Raw genomic sequence first — 21,715 nt, 5'->3', positions numbered from 1 at the left:
GGCTACCTGTAGCTATCTAGGCTCCTGTGAATTATGTCTGTCTTTCTTTATGGTGAAATTATGAAAATTAGGGTTTTGCCACTGCGCCCCTCCCCCCTTTGAATTTGTTTGGGATTTGAGTTCTTTTGACTTTTTTCTTGTTTCTCTTTCTTTCTTCTGCTTCTTATTATTCACAGCCCCCGACCCCGAGGCAAATATTGAAATCAACCACCGCCCCATTGGGTTGGTCATAAATCAACAAGAGAGAGAAACAAACTAGAGAGAGAGAGAGAGAGAGAGAGAGTTGATAGCAGCATAAACTGGATGTCACTGAGCTTTCACATCTCATGGAATACCGAGAAGGGATGTAGACGTTCCTCTGCTTTATAGCAAGTTATATGTATACATGCATACATACATACTGGGAACCTGTCTTTCTCTCTTTCTTGCCTGCCTGCCTTCTCCTTCTCCTTCTTCTCCTTCAGTCCTGCAACTTCCCTCAGTTTCTCCAGCTGACACCAAAATTAACTCCTTGTAGTCTTGTAACTCACATAATTTTAACATAATGAATATCACACAATAGTTAGCCTACAACTTAATAACCAAACTGGTACCCTTAATCTGTTCCTGCATAGCATTCTACTTTGACAGTGTAATGTAATATGACATCTACAATGTAAAATCCAAACTTGTTACATTATTCATTAAGTCATTTTGTGTTATTAATTATAGGGAACTTTAACGAAAAGCACCAGGTACTGTTCACTTTAACGAAAAACCACATTTTTACACTAAAAAGTCAATCTTGGTACTATTCACTTTATCCTTTATTTTGTCCTTATCATTAAAACTCAAAGTTTTCAAACCCTTTTCATTAGTTTTCCTTTAATTATAACTTTATCATTATTTTGTTGCTTTAGACTATAAACTTTGACAACTAGGGCTTGATTTTATCTTTACTTGTAATTCACATTGAATGTTAATGTCATGTTCTAAGATCATTAAACGCAAAGAAAGTAGCATAAATATAAATAACGATAATGGATAATTCTTACTATTTTATTGCTTTATACTATATCAAGATGTTCAAAATGTAACAATCAACCTTAATGGTGTTACAAACAGATACCATTTTGTAACCTCACCATATATAGTCAATATTGGACACCAATACCCTGTCTTTTCAAAAGGTACAGTAGAATTCCCATACAAAAAATATGAATCAAATTGTTATTATTATCTTCTCTTGTACTAGTTCTAATTGTTCCTGGACAGATTAAACTAAAATTTTCTTTATTATACTTTATACAACAACAGGTATATATAATATTATTAAGAGGTGTCAGTCTGTCAGGTCAGGTTTGAATTGAGGAGTAACATTCGGGAGAGTGGATGGAACCACCAGGTCATCCCTTTTCCTTCCACAGGCCATACAGGGCGGGACCGCTACACCTACACACATAATTACTACTCAGACCCATCACTTATTCACATACACACCCATATTGAATTGCATGTTGTTGTTAATTTTATGAGGGCTGCTTCTTTTGGGGTCCAGATTCTCTTCGGATCTGCCCCTTCAGAATTCTTTACAAAACTCAATCCTAACCGTTCACGAAAAGATCATTTTGCGTGTAGCGTGAAAAAGAAGAAGAAATTAACATTGATTCGTGGCCTGACAAATTGCATGAACGATCAGAATTAGAGTTTAGGAAATGATCTGAAAAGGGAGATCCGAATAGAGAATTCAAGTCCTTGTTGTACACTTTGGTAAGGCATGACTTTTTTTTAAGGTAGAAATTTCACTATACAATAGAATCAGATACATCATTGTTCATGAATAATTCCCGGATTACAAACGCAAAAAAAAGACGAAACAAAACCCAACCCACATAACCACATCGTACCAATCAGAAGATACGCTCATGAGGGCAAAACCTTTGCAACACCTTCTGATACACTTGCACATAACGTTGCACCTTAGCAAAGAAGCCTTGCTATGAGACAATACAGAGAAGTCGACATAGTCTTTTGCCAGGCACATACAACAAAACCACAACCTAAACAAAATAAACCAAAAAAAATGTCATAAATAGGGTAGAGTTGGGTTATATGCTCAACTTAATTTAATTCATGTATATAGTGAAGAATATAAGTATATATGGTTGGATAAGACATTAGATATGCATGTTTGAATCCTTCTCCAATACAATTACAAACCGTTTCTTGCTTGTATTATTAATTAATTGCAAGGGACAGGAACTGATTAAAGAAAACTAAATTCTAAGGAGAATAGGAGTACGAGATTCCGTGTCAGTTTAGCCATTAAACAATTTTAACATGCGCTCAGTTTGCCAAAATTTCTTAATTGATGCTTCAATTAAAAAACAATAAGAAGAAGCATCGATAAGATCAACCCTTAACAAGATCGAGCCTGAAGCGTATAGGTCGATAAGTTATGGCTTAGAGACGCATAGGTAGAGAAGTTCTGGCATGTGTCCGTATGCTAAAACTTCTCATATAGGCCGAGGTCGGACCAAATTCAAATGGAAAAATAAGAATATTGGACCATATACTAAGCCTGCCTAAGACATGAGCCAAGAACAACGGGCTAGACAGGTCCATGTGAGTAGGTTAGGTGCTTCCTTGCACCCTAATTAATGTGTCTAATGTCTCAATCGCTCGCCTAACCAAAAATTGCTGACTGGTAGGTTAATTATCAAGTTTCAATGTACATATTGAAGAGAGAAATTAGCTACACATTTTGGATCAAGTTGAACTTGAAGTAGAAATAACTCACCAAGAGATGAGAACATCAATTCACCAAAACAGTGAAGCATATATTCACTCAAACTTTTTAATCATCATTAGGTCATTCAACAGTCTCTCAATGGCTTCATCATCGTGCCCACGTCCTTTCGTCTGCAGTTTGATCAGACAGGAGATTCATCATAATTTAGTTTTTGCAAACATACATACTCCATATTAACATAATAAGAAAAGTAAAGATAAACAAAGTTGCCATATAACGCTAAATACTGAAAACTAATTAAAAACCAAAAGGTTATCAAACGGGCACACGAAGTGGTGCGATGCTGAGATATAAATATTTGCCTTGTTATAACCTGAGATATGTAGACATGAAATATGAGATTTACAACACTACCTTGAGGGAAGGCACAACTGCCTTGGCTTCCTCCACAGTTTCAGGACAAAGATTTCCAATCACAGCAAGCTGCGGAGTAGAGAAAATATGAAGGCTATTATCTAAAACAAAGCGTAATTTATTCTTTTGATTATTCGTCCATTACCTCAAATTCAGCCAACTGGTATCTACTGAGAACTCTGAATAATACTTAAGGATTAAACATGTATGAATGATATATAGTGAAAAGAAGAAGACTATAATTAAATTAAGAAGTGCAATTAGATAACCTATATTAACATTAAGTTTCTCCATTATAAAGGCATTACATGCTTGTATTGAACCAACATGAATCTTAAAGATTTCACCAGACCATACATAAACCAATTCATCAGTGTGACGATATTTGAAGTTACATCATCAATGAAGGATACTCTCGAACTTGCTTCACAGAGCCCTGATTCGTGAAGCGACTGAAGCGCTTAACATACTGCAGTGATTTCTCCAGCACTCTGGCCATGAAAATAACAAGTGATCAGTAAATTTATAAGCCTGGACAGACAAAAAAATTGACGATCAAGCACCCTTTCTATCTACCAGCTAACTATTTATGAACTGATAATCCATAATTTTTACTAAATTTTGGTGTCAAAGAGTACTAGAATTAAATCTTACTGGGGAAGTTGGTGCATTGATTCGCCGGACATATGCTTCATCTGATCACATCTGTGCTCAAGAAGAATGGCAACCTCACTATTCATCAGACACTTCGCCTTCAAAAAATCTGACAACGACAATCTCAATGTAAAACAAATCATGACCAGATATTACCCTAAAATTGAATACTCAAACTAGGTTTACAATTGAATCCGGTGGTAAGTTAGAGAAGTTTAGTGCTTGAAGGTCCAAAAAGTGATGCTCTAGTGTGTTTTCTTCAAAGAAAGATAATGTCACGGAATAATGTTCATCTTTACACAAATTCAATTAATGCACACAAACCCTAGATAAAAATATATATTCCATATCCTTCATCTCACATCTTAAATTATTATATCATTAAATTATGAACGCCATTGTTGTACAATGTCACGTTTACAGTGCCTATCGGTTTTGTGCCCTTTAGATTTTGATACACAAAAGTTTATGCCTAGGTCATGACCGAAAACCGCAATCGCAGCCAATTAAGAACTTTGAAAGAAATTGATAATAATGAATCAGATACCGTCTCCAAGTTTGAGTTCTGAAGCGTCCTCATCTTCTGCTCTTAGCATTTTTGAGAGAGCTATGGACGTTTGTTTTTTTTACCCCAATTAGATATGCTTTCTGGAACGTAAGCAAATCCCTAATGAGGAATTGAATTCTGTATTTGTGGCTTTCGGCTGTTATATAAAGCTCTCCATTGTCCGAACCGACCTCAGTTTTGGGCCGACTAAAAAAATAATAATTCGATTTTGGGTTTTAACGGCTGAAGAAGGCCTACTTTAGCTCACATATTAGATTTTGGGCACCCAAAACATTAACCCTTTAGCTTATGACAACGTCACAACCCAAGTTTGGTTTTAGGTTTATAATCGAATTATGCATGTGCAGGTTAGGTCTAGTTGATTAGAACAATATGTCTTTCTTTAACATCTAATTTTGTGTACCCGTCCTTCGGATTAAATAGTTCTTTACTTTCATTACACATGATATTCTTACCCTAAGATAGATTAGTGGGAGAGTGGTGAGCTTTTAACACATAACAAAATAGATTGAAGAAGAGTACTTTATCCATCACGATGATCAACCACTGACCCAAGTAATAGAGTAATTTAAAATATCGTTTTATCAAAAAAAAAAAAGTTAATTAGATTCTTATGTAATGACATAAACGTATAGACTAGAGTTACTACAACGCGTGTTCTTATTGCTTTTCGATTTTCATAATCTTGAAAGCGTGAAAAAAATTTAAAAACAAAACGTCATACTTTGCTGTATTATTATTGCGCTTCGCTAATTAACGATACGAGTTTCTGACTGGTCCGGACATAAATATTCATCCATCCAAGGACCAATCAAACAAGTGAAGGATATTTTGGCCAACTACTTTGGAGTTTGGAGACGATGACATCTGCCCTGCCTGCCGTCCTACGATTGGGGAGGCAAACTGGTTCTCGCCGACCTTGGATTTGGATCCTCCGAATATTCTAACGGTTCCAACATATATGCCCGCGCATATTCGCATCTCGTCATCCTATCTGTGACGTCTGGATCGTTATCAATTCCTTCTCTGTTTTGGTGTAATAATTGACTCAAGTTGCAAAACTCTTGGAACTGCCAACCATTTAGAATCCATGAAACTAAATATTCTCATCATGTTCTCCCTGCCAAACCCAATCAAATTTAACCAATATTTTATACACACAGAATCTGCAAAAACTAACAAATATTTCAAATTAACTAACATTTACGTGGCAAACTGTATGTTCCGATATTAGAAGAGATTTAAAGTTCAAAATTATGACAACTTGGTATTTATTTCCACCAATTCATGAGCCAGTGAAAATATATTCCATGTTCAAGTTTCTTGAGCGTGACTTGGAGAATATTCTTCAGTATTCCTCACGTCGTATCGCGGAATTCAGAGTTAAGTGGAACCTAATCCCAATCCTTTTGCATCATCATCTTCATAATTATAATTAAGCATCTTTGTCTCCTACTTAATTATCAACCTTGTTGTATATAAAGGCAGTGGACTGTGACACTTTAATACAAGGAAGAAGATTACCTCCAAATATTCATCGAGTCTATACTTTTTGCCTCGTTCATATATACATTTGGTTCGATTTTTCTCATAAACTCCATAGCCATCCATGGCTATTCCTTTTAAAAACTTTAGAACCTCTATTTTTTTCTTGATCCTCAGTTTTGCCCTATGTCTGGTAATTACATCCGCAGAACTGCAGAGATTCGACCACCCCACCAAACAAGATGGATCACTCAGCTTCTTGGTGATTGGGGACTGGGGAAGAAGAGGAGATTTCAACCAGTCTCAAGTTGCCTTTCAGGTTCCTTTCCACAATTTCCAAACCTTGTTCTCATTCGTTTAACATTCTTCTCATGATTTTCGACGGAATCAACATTTTTGGAGTGCTAATAACAATTTGCTTTGGCACATGCACAACTACGTTTGTTGCAGATGGGAAAGATTGGAGATAAACTTAACATAGATTTCGTGGTGTCGACGGGAGATAACTTTTACGACAATGGGCTCATCAGCGAGCATGACACAGCATTTGAAGAGTCATTTACCAAAATCTATACAGAAGAGAGCCTGCAAAAGCAGTGGTATAGCGGTAAGTTTCTCCTGCGATGATGTGAAGAGTTGTCTCACGTTCGAAAGTTAATGAAAAATGCTTATTGTTATATTAATCTTTTTTTTTTTTTTACCTTGATAATAATTATCCTTGGTTTACTTTGAATGCCAGTGTTGGGGAACCATGATTACAGGGGAGATGCAGAGGTTCAACTGAGCCCCCTCCTCCGGAAAATCGATAGCAGATGGCTTTGCTTGAGGTCTTTCATTGTGAATACAGGTGTGCATAACATAAGAGCTCTTGAGTTTCCTTCTTTTCTATACAATGAATTGAAATCCCTTGAAACTCGATCAAAACTTCATAAGCAATTGCTTCCTATATCCTTTTTCCTCCAGAACTAGCGGAGATTTTCTTCGTGGACACCACGCCTTTGGTGGATATGTACTTCACAAACGCAGACGAACATACTTACGATTGGCGTGGCATTGTCCCTCGAAAGGCTTATATTGCAAACTTGTTGAAGGTATAATCAAATTTCTGCTACCATTTTGAATTTGAATGTTGCCTAAAATGTGAGAAACTTAAAACGCATGGCAGTGCGTATTTAGCGTGGGATACCACCAGATTGACATCTTCGTGAAAACCATGATGCATATTGATACATCTGATGTGGTAATAGGATGTGGAGTTTGCATTGAAGACATCCCCTGCAAAGTGGAAGATTGTTGTTGGACACCATGCAATTCGAAGTGTAGGGCATCATGGTGACACACAGGAGCTTATAAACCAGCTTCTCCCAATCCTTCGGGTATGTATTTCTATAAATCTTCGATAAGAATAAGTTGTGATGAAACTATGTCATATGAAGAAAGCTAACTCTACTAAATCCTTCATAAATCTCAGGCCAATGACGTTGATTTTTACATGAACGGGCACGATCATTGCCTAGAACATGTTAGCGACTTAGAGAGGTACAGAAGTTTAATTTAGGTAGTTTTCATGGTGTTGCTTAAAATTGGAAAGCCTTGTTTGGTACCTTGGACTGGATATTGGATAACTCGCTAGATTTGGAAGTTAACATTCATTTCTTGCTTCAACACATTGAATCTGGTGGTGATTATCCCATACAATCCAATCCTAAGCACTAAACGAGAGTCATGAAGTATAAGCTTAAGTAACTTGTATGTGACCCCACGACGGTGATGCTGATTGAAACTCGAATGTAAATGCAGCCCGATACAGTTTCTAACAAGCGGAGCAGGGTCTAAAGCATGGAGGGGAGATGTTAAGGGGCTGAGCAAAGAAGGGCTCAACTTCTTTTATGATGGTCAAGGCTTTATGTCTGTGAAGTTGAATCCCACAGATGCAGAGATTGCATTTTATGATGTTTTTGGCAAGGTTTTACATAGACTGAATGCTTCCAAGCAGCTTCACCCCTCGATATAAATTATGTTTTTTAGCTAGATGCAAGAGGGAATGTACTACAGCCGTATAGATTGTAGTTGCAAGGATGAAAATTGTAGTTGGATTCAATTCTCAAATTGTTCTTATTCTTAAATATGTACCTTTTTTAGTACATTGATCCTTATCAAAATCGTCGGTTTTTTTTAACAAGAAGATATTCAAAATTACTTTAGGGTATGTTTGGATGAGGGTTTAACAAGACTCAAGGGATTGATACCAAGCTATGAATAAATAGACCACAAAATATAACATGGAGGGAAGTAGAGAAACTTTTCACAAGCATTACAAAAGCATGTGAGAGGAATTCACAGAACCGTACTTGGGAGGTGTCATCTACGAAACCCTCGTATATGATCTTGTAATGCTCATGGAGAGTTTCTCTAATTCCCTTCATGTTACATTTTATGGTCTATTTCTTTATAATTTGACACCAATCCCTTGTGTCATGTAAAACCCGTTGAATATCTGATATGTATTATGTATGTGTATCAACTGACTTTATGTATTATTATACCCTTATTTTTTGCTATCATGTGCCAATTCTGGGCATATCTTAGAATTGAGGCATGACTTGATTAGAAACTAGAAACACAAAATCAAGACATCATTTCTGTTCTTCCTGGCTCTATCACAAAATATACTAAGACGTGTTACCAAGATATTTTTAGTATTTGTACGGCTCAGTATAAGTCATGGATGTGGACGAACTTAGGTGCTTAAGTTGATGTCGAATTATTAAGTTTGAAACAATATCAGTACTATATCGAATATTATAATAGGTTCACGTTGATTTATGGCACAACTTAAGTATTAAAATGGTTGTTTTATCATCAGAAGACAATTACATACCTAGTGATTTGTAGAAAAGCTTATTCATCATGCATTCATTTTCTTCTGTATATTTGGACTTGAGCTAGCAAGTGATCGGTGTAGGACTGTCACTTGATTGCCAAACTATGATCCCAAAACCTGAAAGTGAGAGAAGAGAAAAACAAGATGTAGGAAGTTGCCAGGAAATTGGGAAGGTTGGAAGTTGCTAGGAAATTGGGAAGGAAAGCAACCCTAGGAGGCTAGAACCTAGACTTATCGATGGGACCCAGCAACATCACAGTTTGCACTGCAGATGCCGACTGGACTTGGAGTAACTTTAAACGTATCGGTAGGGGGTCTACGTAGCATTCACTTTCCGTTGTGTCTACATTTGCCTAATTCAGAATCTAATTGCATTATGAATAGTGTATCGCACACTCATTTTTAATTCTCACACTCTTCTCTTAATCTTTGACAGTTGGATTGAATGAGTTGAAGAAAATTAATAACAAAAAATTAATAAAGATGAGTGGAAGGTAAATGAATGTGTGAATAGTACTATTTTATGAATAATACTTGTGTGTTCTGACGGGAAATGCATATATACACGTCTTACAAATAACATATCTTAATTGTATAAACTCTACAATCAGAATCGTTCATCTTCTTAATCTTTCTTTGAATATCATTCTTACAAAAAAGTTGGAATAAGAGATCAGTTAGTCAATTAAATGTATCAAATAATTAGACAGCTCATCTTGAATATGTTTCTTGATACTCACACCATCAATCTATTTCATACATTTGAATTACTAAATTATTTTTTATTCGAATACTTTATGTAGGAATGATAGTTAAATAAAGATTAAGTAATCCAACGATTCTAATTATAAAATTTATATAGTAAATATACATTATTCGAGAGAAATGAGATATGTATATTCCAAAAGAATGTAGGTATTATCCTTGCATTATTACATTGGTAAGCGAGTTTTTAGTGTGTCATGAGCACGGTCCAATAAACCAATTGTTACGATACAAGTGATTGAATACTTATAAAAAAGAAATTTCCAATCACTTGTATTATATACTTAGTGTACTAAGTTGTATTTTCGGCACACTAAAATTTTTCTCTTACATTGCCCTCACAACAATAATTCATATTAATTAAAGCACTCTCTCTTTATATACAGATAATATAATATACTCAGCGTTTTACTTTCTTTTAGTTCCAACTTCTAAAACACAGAAACATAATATTGCCTAGCCGATGTCCATAGCCATGGGTGGTTGTTTTCATGAATATTATTTGGTTGAGCTTTGTTTCTGTGTCGACGGCGGAGCTTCAGCGATTTGAGCACCCTGTGAAACCCGATGGCTCACTCAGCTTTTTGGCGTTTGGTGACTGGGGTAGAAGGGGTGGTTAGAATCAATCTCAAGTTGCTTTTCAGGTTAACTTTGTAAACTATATTTCTTTACTTTGTTGTTCTTTTTGAACTTTTCATGCGAGTTATAACTTATAGAGGATGAACACACTGCTCTGATCAGCTCGGCTACACCGAAGTTTGCTTTACTTTGTTTATTACAGACACAGTTCATCTTGTCGATCCGTCAGACAGATGTTTCTTCTGCAGAAGTTTCTTAGTTTCCTAAAATAATTATGCTTTTTTTTTTTGCTGCAACATAAGTAAATAGAAGAGGAAATTAATAACATCGTACTATTTTCTTGGCTTATTAAAAGCCACTGTTCTAAAAATCCCCGCCTAGTGGGGCCTAAACGTTAGGCGGCTAGCCACCGTCCCGATTAATGTCTAGGCGTTTGAAAATTAAGAAAGGGCGCCTACCTACTGAGGCGTCCGCCTAAACCGCCTAGGCACTTGCCTAGCCTGCCTAGACCCACTTAGACACCTACCTAGGTTGCAACTCACTTAGATAGAAAATAGACAACTTTCCTTTTGCTTTTTATTGTTTCCAATAAATTGTAAGAGACTTATTGACCACTTAAATAAACACACATTATATGTTTGCTCCCCATGTTTTCATTATGTTCCAATACTTCATTTTATTTTCTAGTTTATGATGAAATTATATATATTTTAAGTATCAACAGACACTTATTTACATGAAATACAATAGATTTAATGAAATACAATAGATTTACTCCGCGTAGTCCGCCTAGGCTCCGCCTAGCCGCCTGGGCGCTAGGCCCCAACCCATCGCCCGATTAGCGCCTAATGTCTTTTAAAACATTGTAAAAAACGTACTTAATCTCCTTCCACTCACGTTTTCTTCATTCTCAAGTTTTTTATTTTATTTTACGCACAAGCTCAAGGAAAATTAAGACGTATATGTATATACCCTTCATATATTGAAATGGGGTAGATTATGAAGAAATTTGAAATTTTCCATTTCTCCAATACCAACTTTAATGGTTGGGGTCAACTAAATGTTTAGCCCCAAAAATTTAGATTCTAACCCAGAAACAATTTTGCCTTAAAATTCTAGCCCGAAATTATTCAAAGAATTATTCTAGCCTACTCTTCTTTCAGTATTCAGTAATTTAAAAAAAAATTATGTGGATTATCTTAATTTATTTTATAAACATTTAATCTAAAAATATTAAAATTTTGATCAATAATAAAAAATTATTAAATTTACCCCATTCTTACACATATGCATCACATGAAAGAACATGAAAACCCGCATAACCTACCCCATTGTTAAACACAAATACATAGGTGGGTAGGAAAAAGAAGGAAGAATTGTTTGACGAGTGAATTTTACGTGGATGTTTGACCAAATACATAAGTATTTATAGATTTTCGGATGAATTTTGATGTAAATATTTTTTTTAATTATTATAGACGTTGGATTTTTATTGTGTGTTTGTGGATTTTTTTTTACCGTTATATTTGCTTATATTCGATCTCAAATGTTGGATTATGTATTTATAATTTTTTTTTTAAACAATTGAATCTGGATCGTTTGGTTGAACAAATGGTCCAACCATGTGGGCCGTTGGATAAAAAATAGTTCTGGTCTTTCTGTCCCAACCACTAACTTTGACTCATTTTCTGGCCTAAATTTCCCTCAAAGATAAGTTTTAATCCAATTTTTTTTTTCAGCCCAATGATTGGAGAAGTTTGAGTGAGTTTAAAATTTAAATTTTGAGTTTTAATCTAACCATTGAAGTTAGTCTAAACAATTGAATTTTTATTGTGAGTTTTTGGACTTTTTTTACCATTAGATTTGCTTATATTTGATCTCAAATGTTGGATTATGTATTTATAAATTTAATTTTTTTTAAACAATTGAATCTGGATCGTTTGGTTGAACAAACGGTCCAACCACGTGGGCCGTCGGATAAAAAATAGTCGTTGGTCTTTCTATCCCAACCACTAACTTTGGCTCAGTTTTTGGGCTAAATTCCCCCCAAAGCCCAATGATTGGAGAAGTTTGAGTGATTTTAAAATTTAAATTTTGAGTTTTAATCTAACCATTGAAGTTAATCTAAAGGATGGTGCTATTCACACATCTCTTTTTACTTTTCATTTACCCCTTTCAATTTTGATCAGTCGAATCAAATGAATCGAAAACAAAATTAAATGATAGAATTAAGAACAAATGTGAGAGAAGTAAAAATAAGTGTACAAAAACACGACTGTTCTACTTGCTCTGGTACTTAGGTGTCAAGACCTAGATAAATTTCAGTTGAGATTATGGGCACGCTTTTTGGGCACGCTTAATCAAATCATTTGTATGCGTTTTTGGCTCTTTCTAAAAGTAACAAGTGTGGAGTGTTTGTTCTTTTCCACCATGTATAATTGCATCTTGTAAATAATTAATTGCAGATGGGGAAGATTGGAGCCAAATTAAACATAGACTTCGTCATCTCCACGGGTAACAACTTTTACAACAGGGGATTGACCAGCGTCAACGACCCTGCATTTCTAAAGTCGTTTGCTGAAATATACACTGCTCAGAGTCTCTGTGGGAGGATAAAATCGGGTTTCGACTCATGGGCCAATTCAAGTCAAGTCACCCAGGGATGGTGTTATGCAAGGTAAACCGTAAAGAAAGCCCACGAGGAACAGGTGCAGGTGTCCAGGTAACTGCCTCCACTACGGAGGATCATTGAGGAAGTGGAAAAGGAAAATATGACGTGGTGCTTGTTCCTGAAGCATGCGGTCATATTACGGAGGACCACTAAGGAAGTGGAAAAGGGAAGAGAGATCGTGATACTTGCTCTCCAGGCATGCAATCCTATAAATATGGAGAGGAGCCAAATAACAAGGTACGTAAGGAAAACCTGAAAGAATCCAGAGAAGAGAAAAACCAATCAGCTGACTTGAACGTCGGAGTATCTTTTACAGGTACCCCCGTCCGAGCAAGTTACAGAGGAAGACTATTCTGTGATATCAGAGAGAAAGATTCGGCGAACGTGAGGATTACGGTCAACAAATCTGTGGAGGTATTTCTTCTTGTAGGAAATCTTTTGTTGACCGTAATCCTCACATTCGCTGAATCTTTCTCTCTGATATCCCAGAATAGTCTTCCTCTGTAACTTGCTCGGACGGGGGTACCTGCAAAAGATACTCTGACGTTCAAGTCAGTTGATTGGTTTTTCTCTTCTCTGGATTCTCTCGGGTTCTCCTTACGTACCTTGTTCTTTGGCTCCTCTCCATATTTATAGGATTGCATGCCTGGAGAACAAGTATCACGATCACTCTTCCCTTTTCCACTTCCTTAGTGGTCCTCCGTAATATGACCGCATGCTTCGGGAACAAGCACCACGTCATATTTTCCTTTCCCACTTTCTCAATGATCCTCCGTAGTGGAGGCGGTTACCTGGACACGTGCGCCTGTTCCTCATGGGTTTTCCTTACAGTTTACCTTGCATAAGATCATCCCTGGGTGACTTGGATTGGCCCATGCGTTGAAACCGGTTTTTATCCTCCCATAATGCCCAATTTTTCCTTTTTTTACGTATTTATAGGGGAAAACTAAGTTTTTTGATCACATGTGGCCTTGAAACTATGCTTTTTGAACCTAGCTAAAACTTTAAGCATTTCTTACTAAGACCAAATTTATGGAAGTTGCTTTTTCTACGGGTAAATTTACTGAAGGTAAATTTACCAAAGTCATTGTTTCGTGTGCCTAACTCGCGAAAGCCAAACAGGCTCATTCGCTTACTTTATGAAAGTCACCTCACATATTCACATAAAATGTGGGCTGACACCTTCCACGAAAGCAGACTGACATTTACGAATGAGGATTTACGAACAAAGATTTACGAACGAACATAATACCTTGTATGATTTACGAACGAGAATTTACGTATGAAGATTTACGAATGAGGACTGACACGAAAGTGGACTGACTTATATGATTTACGAGGATTTACGTACGAAGATTTACGAACGAGGGTTTACGTACGAAGATTTATGAGCGAGGATTTACGTAAGAAGATTTACAAGCGAGGATTTACGAAGACATTACGAAGGTGGATTGACATGACGAATGAGGACTGACATTACGAAAGTGGATTGAGATTACGAATGAGGACTGACATTACGAAAGTGGACTGACATGATGAAAGAGGACTGAAGAAATTAAACTATGTAGGCCGTCTGACAAGTTACACGTATGCGTATCTATTATATAAGTCATTGTCCCATCTTGTCAAACTGACAAAAGCAGCAGCGCAAAAGTCTAAAACACGTTTACACACTTGCGTGCATATATATAGACACCAATACCGATACTTGCCTTTATACATATACATATATATATATATATATATATATATGTGTGTGTGTGTGTGTGTGTACTTTTGCTGACATCACGTCTTTGCCAGACTTTTGCATCATTTTCTATATGTACACACACCAATATATATATATATGCGTACTTTTGCGGACATCTCGTCCTTGCTAGACTTTTGTATGCTTTTCTATATGTATACACATCAATATATATATATATATATATATATGCGTACTTTTGCGGACATCACTTCCTTGCCAGACTTTTGCATGCTTTTCTATACGTATACACATCAATATATATATATATATATATATGCGTACTTTTGAGGACATCAAATCCTTGCCAGACTTTTGCATGCTTTTCTATATGTATACACACCAATATATATATATATATATATATATATATATATATATATGCGTACTTTTGCGGACATCACGTCCTTGCTAGACTTTTGCATGTTTTTCTATATGTATACACACCAATTCCGACACTTGCCTTTATATATATATACACACACATACATACATACATATATATGTCTAGATTCATAGGCATATATAGGTAGACCTACGAGTAACATACGTGTGCATATCTCTGCATACTGACCGTAGGTAGACCGACCTCTGTGGGGATAACCGCTTCAATACCCTAAGCGAGAGATAATGGGCAAAGACCCAATCAAGATCAAAAATCTAAGATTGAGCAGGAAAGGAAATCCAATGGGCAAAGACCAATCTAAGATTGAATAGGTAAAAATTGATTCAAGGTTGAATGGTTTCTGAGATCGATAACGAAAGGGTGAATTTAATAGATTTGCCTCCTCGAACACGTCGCGTGTTTGCAGAGGAAAATAAGGCATGAAGTGTGCGAAGGTAAAAAGCTTAGGCAGTGGGACGTTGTTCTCTTGCCGTAAAAGAGAATATGTTTTATTTAAAGAGGAAAACCTCTTAGATGTTGGATATATAGTACGATAAAAGACAAGAATGAGAAGTAAACCTACTAGCAAAAAAGGGAAAACAAGGACAACATCACTGCTAGATATCCCAGTAGTGGTTGGACCTAAGGGCCCAACTTATTACAAGCAAAATGAGACCTAGTCTAACGGGGTAGAGAAACTATCCCAGTTTACGGAGGGAAAGGCCGATTTCACCTTGGAGCGGAAATATTGAATGCCTTGCTTAAAACCATTGTGTATGCCATCTGAGTGAGCAACAGACACGACACGATCGATAGCCATTAATTCCCCTTTGAGATGATCTACCTGGTGTTCAGCGCGTTGCAAGTATCCCTTCAGAGTTTCACGCTCGTTCAATAGTAGAAAGTAGTTGAAGCACTGGGGACAGCGTGGGTGGTGACGGAAATGTGCGCGAGAAGGACCCGCTTCATCTCTTGCGTAAGGGTCGAGATAACAAGCGATAGAGTCAGGAGCCTGAGTTACGTAACTCCCTCCCAAAGAGACCATTCTGTTAGTAACTGGATTAAGAGCCTAAGTGGTATGATTTAGCCTCGAATAGATCATTCCGCAGACAATGGAGTCTGGATCTTGTTCTCCACCCGATCTTGTTCGAAACCTGTATGTGGATTCATAAAAAGTGTTAAGGACTTCAGAAGAATAAGAAGCCATTATTGGTGAACAAGAAAATGAATTAGAACATAGCTCGATTACATTCCTAGAACCCCAAGCTTCCTTTTTTGGGAACATCAGCGTAAAGCCGGAAGTGGAGCTTCACTTTTCGATTGTTAACCATGAGATCCAGGTACTACCTAATGGCTCTTAAACACCCCTTTATATAGGCAATTCGAGGTTGATAGAAACGAAAATTCAAAATCTAAGGTGATCGTATCTTATTAAGATAAGTTAATCTTTGGTTTGAAAACTCAAATTTAAGGATAAAGGATATTGATCACATTCAGTTAAAATTGAAAATCAAAAGGAACGAATAGGAAGAGTTAGGCAGTGGAAGGGCGAAGGCCTAATTTGTGAATGACAATCACGCGAAGATACAATTGAGATAGTAAGTAAAATACAGATTACAAACATAGATGGAGTTTTAGCCCATAAGAACGGATCACTAACACAAATGGGGGTTTAGCCCAAAAGAATAGACCACGCGATTGCGTGAGCTATTGAGCGCCGAAACGATGGCCGAATTAAAAGCCTCCAAAGCCTAAACTCGAGATGGGTCCAGAAGTAGTAACAAACCCGCTGCCTAGGATATGATCAGAATAAGCAAGTTGGTTTGAGGGTCTCTGATCTTTACGATCTATCCCTTCGTACCACTCATATCCACCCGATTCAATCTCTATATGGTGATCATACACGTCAGGATCAGCTACAAATCGATGTTTCGGGCATTATTGGCTTTGCACCTAACCAAATCTGAAGCTGGAAGCCATCTCCTTACATATTTGCTGCATATTCATCTCGCGCTTAGTGGCCCTCGCTCGCTTGACCTCGGTTAACTTTTCCTTCTTGCGGCGTACTTCAGACGTTACAGCATCCTAAGCTCCTTTCAAACTTGTGATCTCTTCCTCATATCCATGAAGTTTAGCCTGGTACTCTCTGACCTGTTGCTGAGTAAGGTTGAGGGATTCCAACCTGGCATCCAGTCTGTCTGATTTTTCCTTTTGAATGAGAGCCATCTGGAAACAACGTTAGGGTTAAAGCTTACAGAAATGATGAAAACATGAGAGAATGAAGGAATACCTTCATAAGGCAATGAGATTCATAAGAGTTGACATCATCATCGAGCATTACCTCGAAACGACTGGTGTCATTAGGATGAACCAAGCCTCTTACCACAGCAGTAGCGGCGCTTGCGTTACCCTATAGATCATCGCTAAAGGTGACATGACTCCCATCTCTTTTTGTGAACTCAGGCCTCTAAACTTGAGATGAATTGCTGGAACCATTGCCACTAGTCGAGCCGAAAGTGGGAGGAGCCGGTTGCCATTGCATGGGTCTTGGGGTGGTGCCGAAGATAGTCGGTGAACCAAGCCTAGGCTTTTTGGGCTTATCCGCCAGTTGACATTTATCCGACCTACTTACAATTATGGGCATAGGAAGATCATGTATAGGCGATGTAATGCAGTGGGGCAGTGGAATGTTAGAAGGTGGTGAAGCCATCGCATGAGAATAATTCAAGTAAGAATTCGCGTCTGATTGCCCTGACTCCTCGTCTTCTTCTCCTTTGTCTTCTTCTTCTGAGCCCTCCGTTCGAGAGTCGGTCATAAATAAGGAAGACTCTGCGCTGAACTGAAGGTCAAGATCGAGAGCGAAGATAGATTTAAGTAGGTGGTCCGAGGGCAACGACCGGTCGACCAAACAGTACGGGAAGTAAATGATGGAGTTGCGGAGAGGTGATTTGAGTAAGGATGTCGAGAACTTTTTTAAAGCTCCATATCTTCCTCGTCACAAACTTTTTTAGCCAGCATTTTCGGTCTTTGGAAATGATCTATTCAGGACCATCCGATAAAGCTGCGAAAGAAGTTCACGGTAAGTAAAGTCCGCATATTTATGAAAAACAAATAATAAAGGTAAATTTATATACAAGGTTTAGGACCAAAAGTAGAAAGGATAGATAGTTGAGACAGCTCGGGAGCCTTCCAGTTCCCCGAAATCAGAAGAGGGCGGTTTTTCCAATCTCTGGCTCTCGAATGGCCCAATGACAAGAATTTCTTACGATATCTAGGTTTAAAATTAAAGAAGCTAGTTTCACCCTTAATAGCCGTCAAGTCGAAGAGATAGAGAAAATCCCTAAAACCTAAAGATACACATAGATTCAGACCCAATGCCAAAAATGTCGACATAATCAAGTAAGAGTTCGGGTTCAGTTGCATATGGTGAGTATTGGTGAAGAATAAGATGAGATGAATCATGGGGTGGAGCGGGAAACTAATGACCCCTAAGTAATCCGGAGATAAAATGGTAGACCTGGCTAGGATACCGAGGCCCGAATACATGTCGGCTTCGGCAGGAAGTGGGCTAAGGTGTATGTCATCTGGAACATGACCTAGGTCACGAGCCTTGACAATTTCGAAGTGTGGTGGAGTACCACCATATTTAGACCAAGGTGTACGTCTCGACATGATAAATGGGTGGGAAACTTACTGGCCAAAATTGGTTAGATAAGACAGAAGAGGAATTTGTGCTCGTAAACGTAAGTGGAATGTTTAAAATATTCTCGAGGGGTTTGAAATGGAAAATTACCTGTAAACTAAGAGGTCACCCTGAAGCGAGAAATCACAGGCTTGGAGAAGAAACTAAGCAGAGGAAGTGAAGAAAAGCAGGGATGGAGAAACACAAGGTAATGACACACACACACACACACACATACACAGACATATATATATATATATATACATGCGTGCATAGAGATGTACACGAATATATGAACAGTATGTACAGAGATCCGCATGTCAGTATGCAGAGATATGCACACGTATGTTGCTCGTAGGTCTGCCTATATATGCCTATGAATCCAGACATATATATGTATATATATAAAGGCAAGTGTTAGAATTGGTGTGTATACATATAGAAAAGCATGCAAAAGTCTGGCAAGGACGTGATGTCCGCAAAAGTACACACACATATATATATATATATATATATATATATATATATATATATATATATATATTGGTGTGTATACATATAGAAAAGCATGCAAAAGTCTGGCAAGGACGTGATGTCCTCAAAAGTACGCATATATATGTGTGTATAAAGGCAAGTGTCGGTATTGGTGTCTATATATATGCACGTAAATGTATGAACGTGTTTTAGACTTCTGCGCTGCAGCTATAGCTGCTGCTTTTGTCGGTTCGACAAGATGGGACATGATTTATATAATAGATACGCATATGTGTAACCTGACAGACATCCTACACAGTTAAATTTCGTCAGTCATCTTTTGTCGTGTCAGTCCACTTTCGTAATGTCAGTCCACTTTCGTAATATCAGTCCTCGTTCGTAATGTCAATCCACTTTCGTAATGTCAGTCCTCGTTCGTCATGTCAGTCCACCTTCGTAATGTCTTCGTAAATCCTCGCTCGTAAATCTTCGTACGTAAATCCTCGTAAATCATACAAGTCAGTCCACTTTCGTATCAGTCCTTGTTTGTAAATCTTCATACGTAAATTCTCATTCGTAAATCATACAAGGTGTTATCTTCGTTTGTAAATCTTCGTTCGTAAATGTTAGTCTGCTTTCGTGGAAGGTGTCAGCCCACATTTTATGTGAAGATGTGAGGTGACTTTCGTAAAGTAAGCGAAGGAGCCTGTTTGGCTTTCGCGAGTTAGGCACACGAAACAATGACTTTGGTAAATTTACCTTCAGTAAATTTACCCATAGAAAAAAGCAACTTCCACATATTTGGTCTTAGTATGAAATGCTTAAAGTTTTAGCTAGGTTCAAAAAGCATAGTTTCAAGGCCACATGTGATCGAAAAACTTAGTTTTCCCCTATTTTACATACGTTAAAAAGGGGAAAAGGGGGCATTGTGGGAGGATAAAATCCGGTTTCGACTCATGGGCCAATCCAAGTCACCCAGGAATGGTGTTATGCAAGGTAAACCGTAAGGAAAGCCCACGAGGAACATGCGCACGTGTCCAGGTAACCGCCTCCACTATGGAGGATCATTGAGGAACTGGGAAAGGAAAATATAACGTGGTGCTTGTTCCCGAAACATGCGGTCATATTACGGATGACCACTAAGGAAGTGGAAAAGGGAAGAGAGATCGTGATACTTGTTCTCCAGGCATGCAATCCTATAAATATGGAGAGGAGCCAAAGAACAAGGTACGTAAGGAGAACCTGAGAGAATCCAAAGAAGAGAAAAACCAATCAGCTGACTTGAGCGTCAGAGTATCTTTTGCATGTACGCCTGCCTGGGCAAGTTACGGAGGAAGACTATTATGGGATATCAGAGAGAAAGATTCAGTGAACGTGAAGATTACGGTCAACAAATCTGTGGAGGTATTTCTTCTTGTAGGAAATCTCGCTCCAACAGTCTCCAAAAGCAATGGTATCTTGGTGAGTTCGTTGCTTTGTACATTTTAAGTCACTCAGATCCACCCACTAAATTCTCGTTGATTCTTCAATGCACATCCAACCATTAAATTCAACTATATATGTTACACATTGAATTAAATGAAGCTCAGCTGACCTTGTTTTGATGTTGTCGGGAAAATAGGGTCGATTTCAGTTCTCGGCAACCATGACTACCGGGGAAATGCTTTGGCCCATTGAGTCCGGTCCTTAGGAAGATGGACAACCGGTGGCTTTGCCTCAAGTCTTTTCTTGTCAACACACAAGTTGCAGACTTCTTCTCCATTGACACCAACCCTTTTGTGGACAAGTACTTTTCGGTGTTCTTCCTAGGAAGGAGTACCTCTCTAATCTCTTGAAGGTACTCCTCCCATTCTTCTTCGGCTTGAGAATGAACTTCCTTGAACGGGAATTTCACTTGACAATATCTCAAATCAATCACAAACTGATCTATGAGAAAGTTAAAATACATGACAGTACAATATTGACTTGAGATACCACTACAATGGCAAATCCCCATTTTCTCCCTACCATGTTCCCATTTACAACAATGGATTTTCCTACCAATATGCATAATACATCTGTTTATGTTGGGAACAGGATCTAGATTTTGCATTAAGGAATTCTTCTGCAAAGTGGAAAGTTGTCGTTGGACATCACACAATCAGAAGCATAGGGCATCATGGAGACACCAAAGAAGTAGTTGACCAGATTCTGCCCATTCTCGAGGTAACTTCTTATGCTGCTATGCATGAGAGAGAGAGAGAGAGAGAGAGAGAGAGAGAGAGAGAGATATGTTGAGTAACATGTTTCGACCTCTCGCATGATTTTGATGCAGGCAGACAACGTTGATGCGTACATGAATGGACATGACCACTGCTTGGAACACACTAGCGACACCAACAGGATAAGCAGTTTTAAAGTTAAACTTTAACTTTATGGATGAATAGAATCTGTTAAAAATCACCAATTTTGTGCGCACGGCCAAATCCAGTTCTTGACCAGCGGTGGTGGGTCGAAGGCATGGAAGGCGACATTAAAGCGAAACGAAACAGATTCAAGTTCTACTATGACGGGCAAGGCTTCTTATCTGCACAACTTACAGAGACTGATGCAGAATTTACATTCTATGACATGTTCGGCACAGTTCTGCATCGTCTGAATCTTTCCAAGCCTAACAAATTTCCTTACAATTCCATG

At 37.8% G+C, this 21,715-nt stretch overlaps 2 protein-coding genes and 1 pseudogene across 3 annotated transcripts; 2 read left to right on the top strand and 1 right to left on the bottom strand.

Moving 5' to 3' along the window:
• Positions 1–1,762: 1,762 nt before the first annotated feature.
• LOC126600324 (DNA-directed RNA polymerase II subunit 4-like) lies at positions 1,763–4,470 on the bottom strand. 2 transcript variants are annotated; one of them, XM_050266907.1, is made up of 7 exons: positions 4,347–4,470; positions 3,800–3,908; positions 3,559–3,636; positions 3,291–3,324; positions 3,146–3,214; positions 2,804–2,901; positions 1,763–2,039 (listed from the first exon to the last, which is right to left on the bottom strand). In XM_050266907.1, the coding sequence occupies exons 1-6, from the start codon at positions 4,393–4,395 to the stop codon at positions 2,824–2,826; spliced, it is 417 nt and encodes a 138-aa protein (XP_050122864.1). In that variant the 5' UTR covers positions 4,396–4,470; the 3' UTR covers positions 1,763–2,039; positions 2,804–2,823. The 2 variants fall into 2 exon arrangements, with proteins under 2 accessions (XP_050122864.1, XP_050122863.1); XM_050266906.1 differs by lacking the exon at positions 1,763–2,039 and having other exon boundaries at positions 2,692–2,901.
• A 1,020-nt stretch (positions 4,471–5,490) lies between these two features.
• Positions 5,491–8,014, top strand: LOC126598527 (purple acid phosphatase 17-like). Its single transcript, XM_050264894.1, has 7 exons — positions 5,491–6,171; positions 6,303–6,459; positions 6,592–6,699; positions 6,816–6,943; positions 7,100–7,228; positions 7,324–7,391; positions 7,653–8,014. Exons 1-7 carry the CDS (start codon positions 5,977–5,979, stop codon positions 7,864–7,866), a joined length of 999 nt encoding a protein of 332 aa, XP_050120851.1. The 5' UTR covers positions 5,491–5,976; the 3' UTR covers positions 7,867–8,014.
• A 1,904-nt stretch (positions 8,015–9,918) lies between these two features.
• On the top strand, positions 9,919–21,450 carry LOC126599978 (purple acid phosphatase 3-like; annotated as a pseudogene).
• The last annotated feature ends 265 nt before the right edge of the window (positions 21,451–21,715 follow it).

The sequence above is a fragment of the Malus sylvestris genome, chromosome 14, assembly GCF_916048215.2.
Source record: "Malus sylvestris chromosome 14, drMalSylv7.2, whole genome shotgun sequence".
Taxonomy (NCBI): domain Eukaryota; kingdom Viridiplantae; phylum Streptophyta; class Magnoliopsida; order Rosales; family Rosaceae; genus Malus; species Malus sylvestris.
The sequence above is the reverse complement of the archived record's forward strand: the minus strand, read 5'-3'. Positions and strand labels throughout refer to the sequence as shown.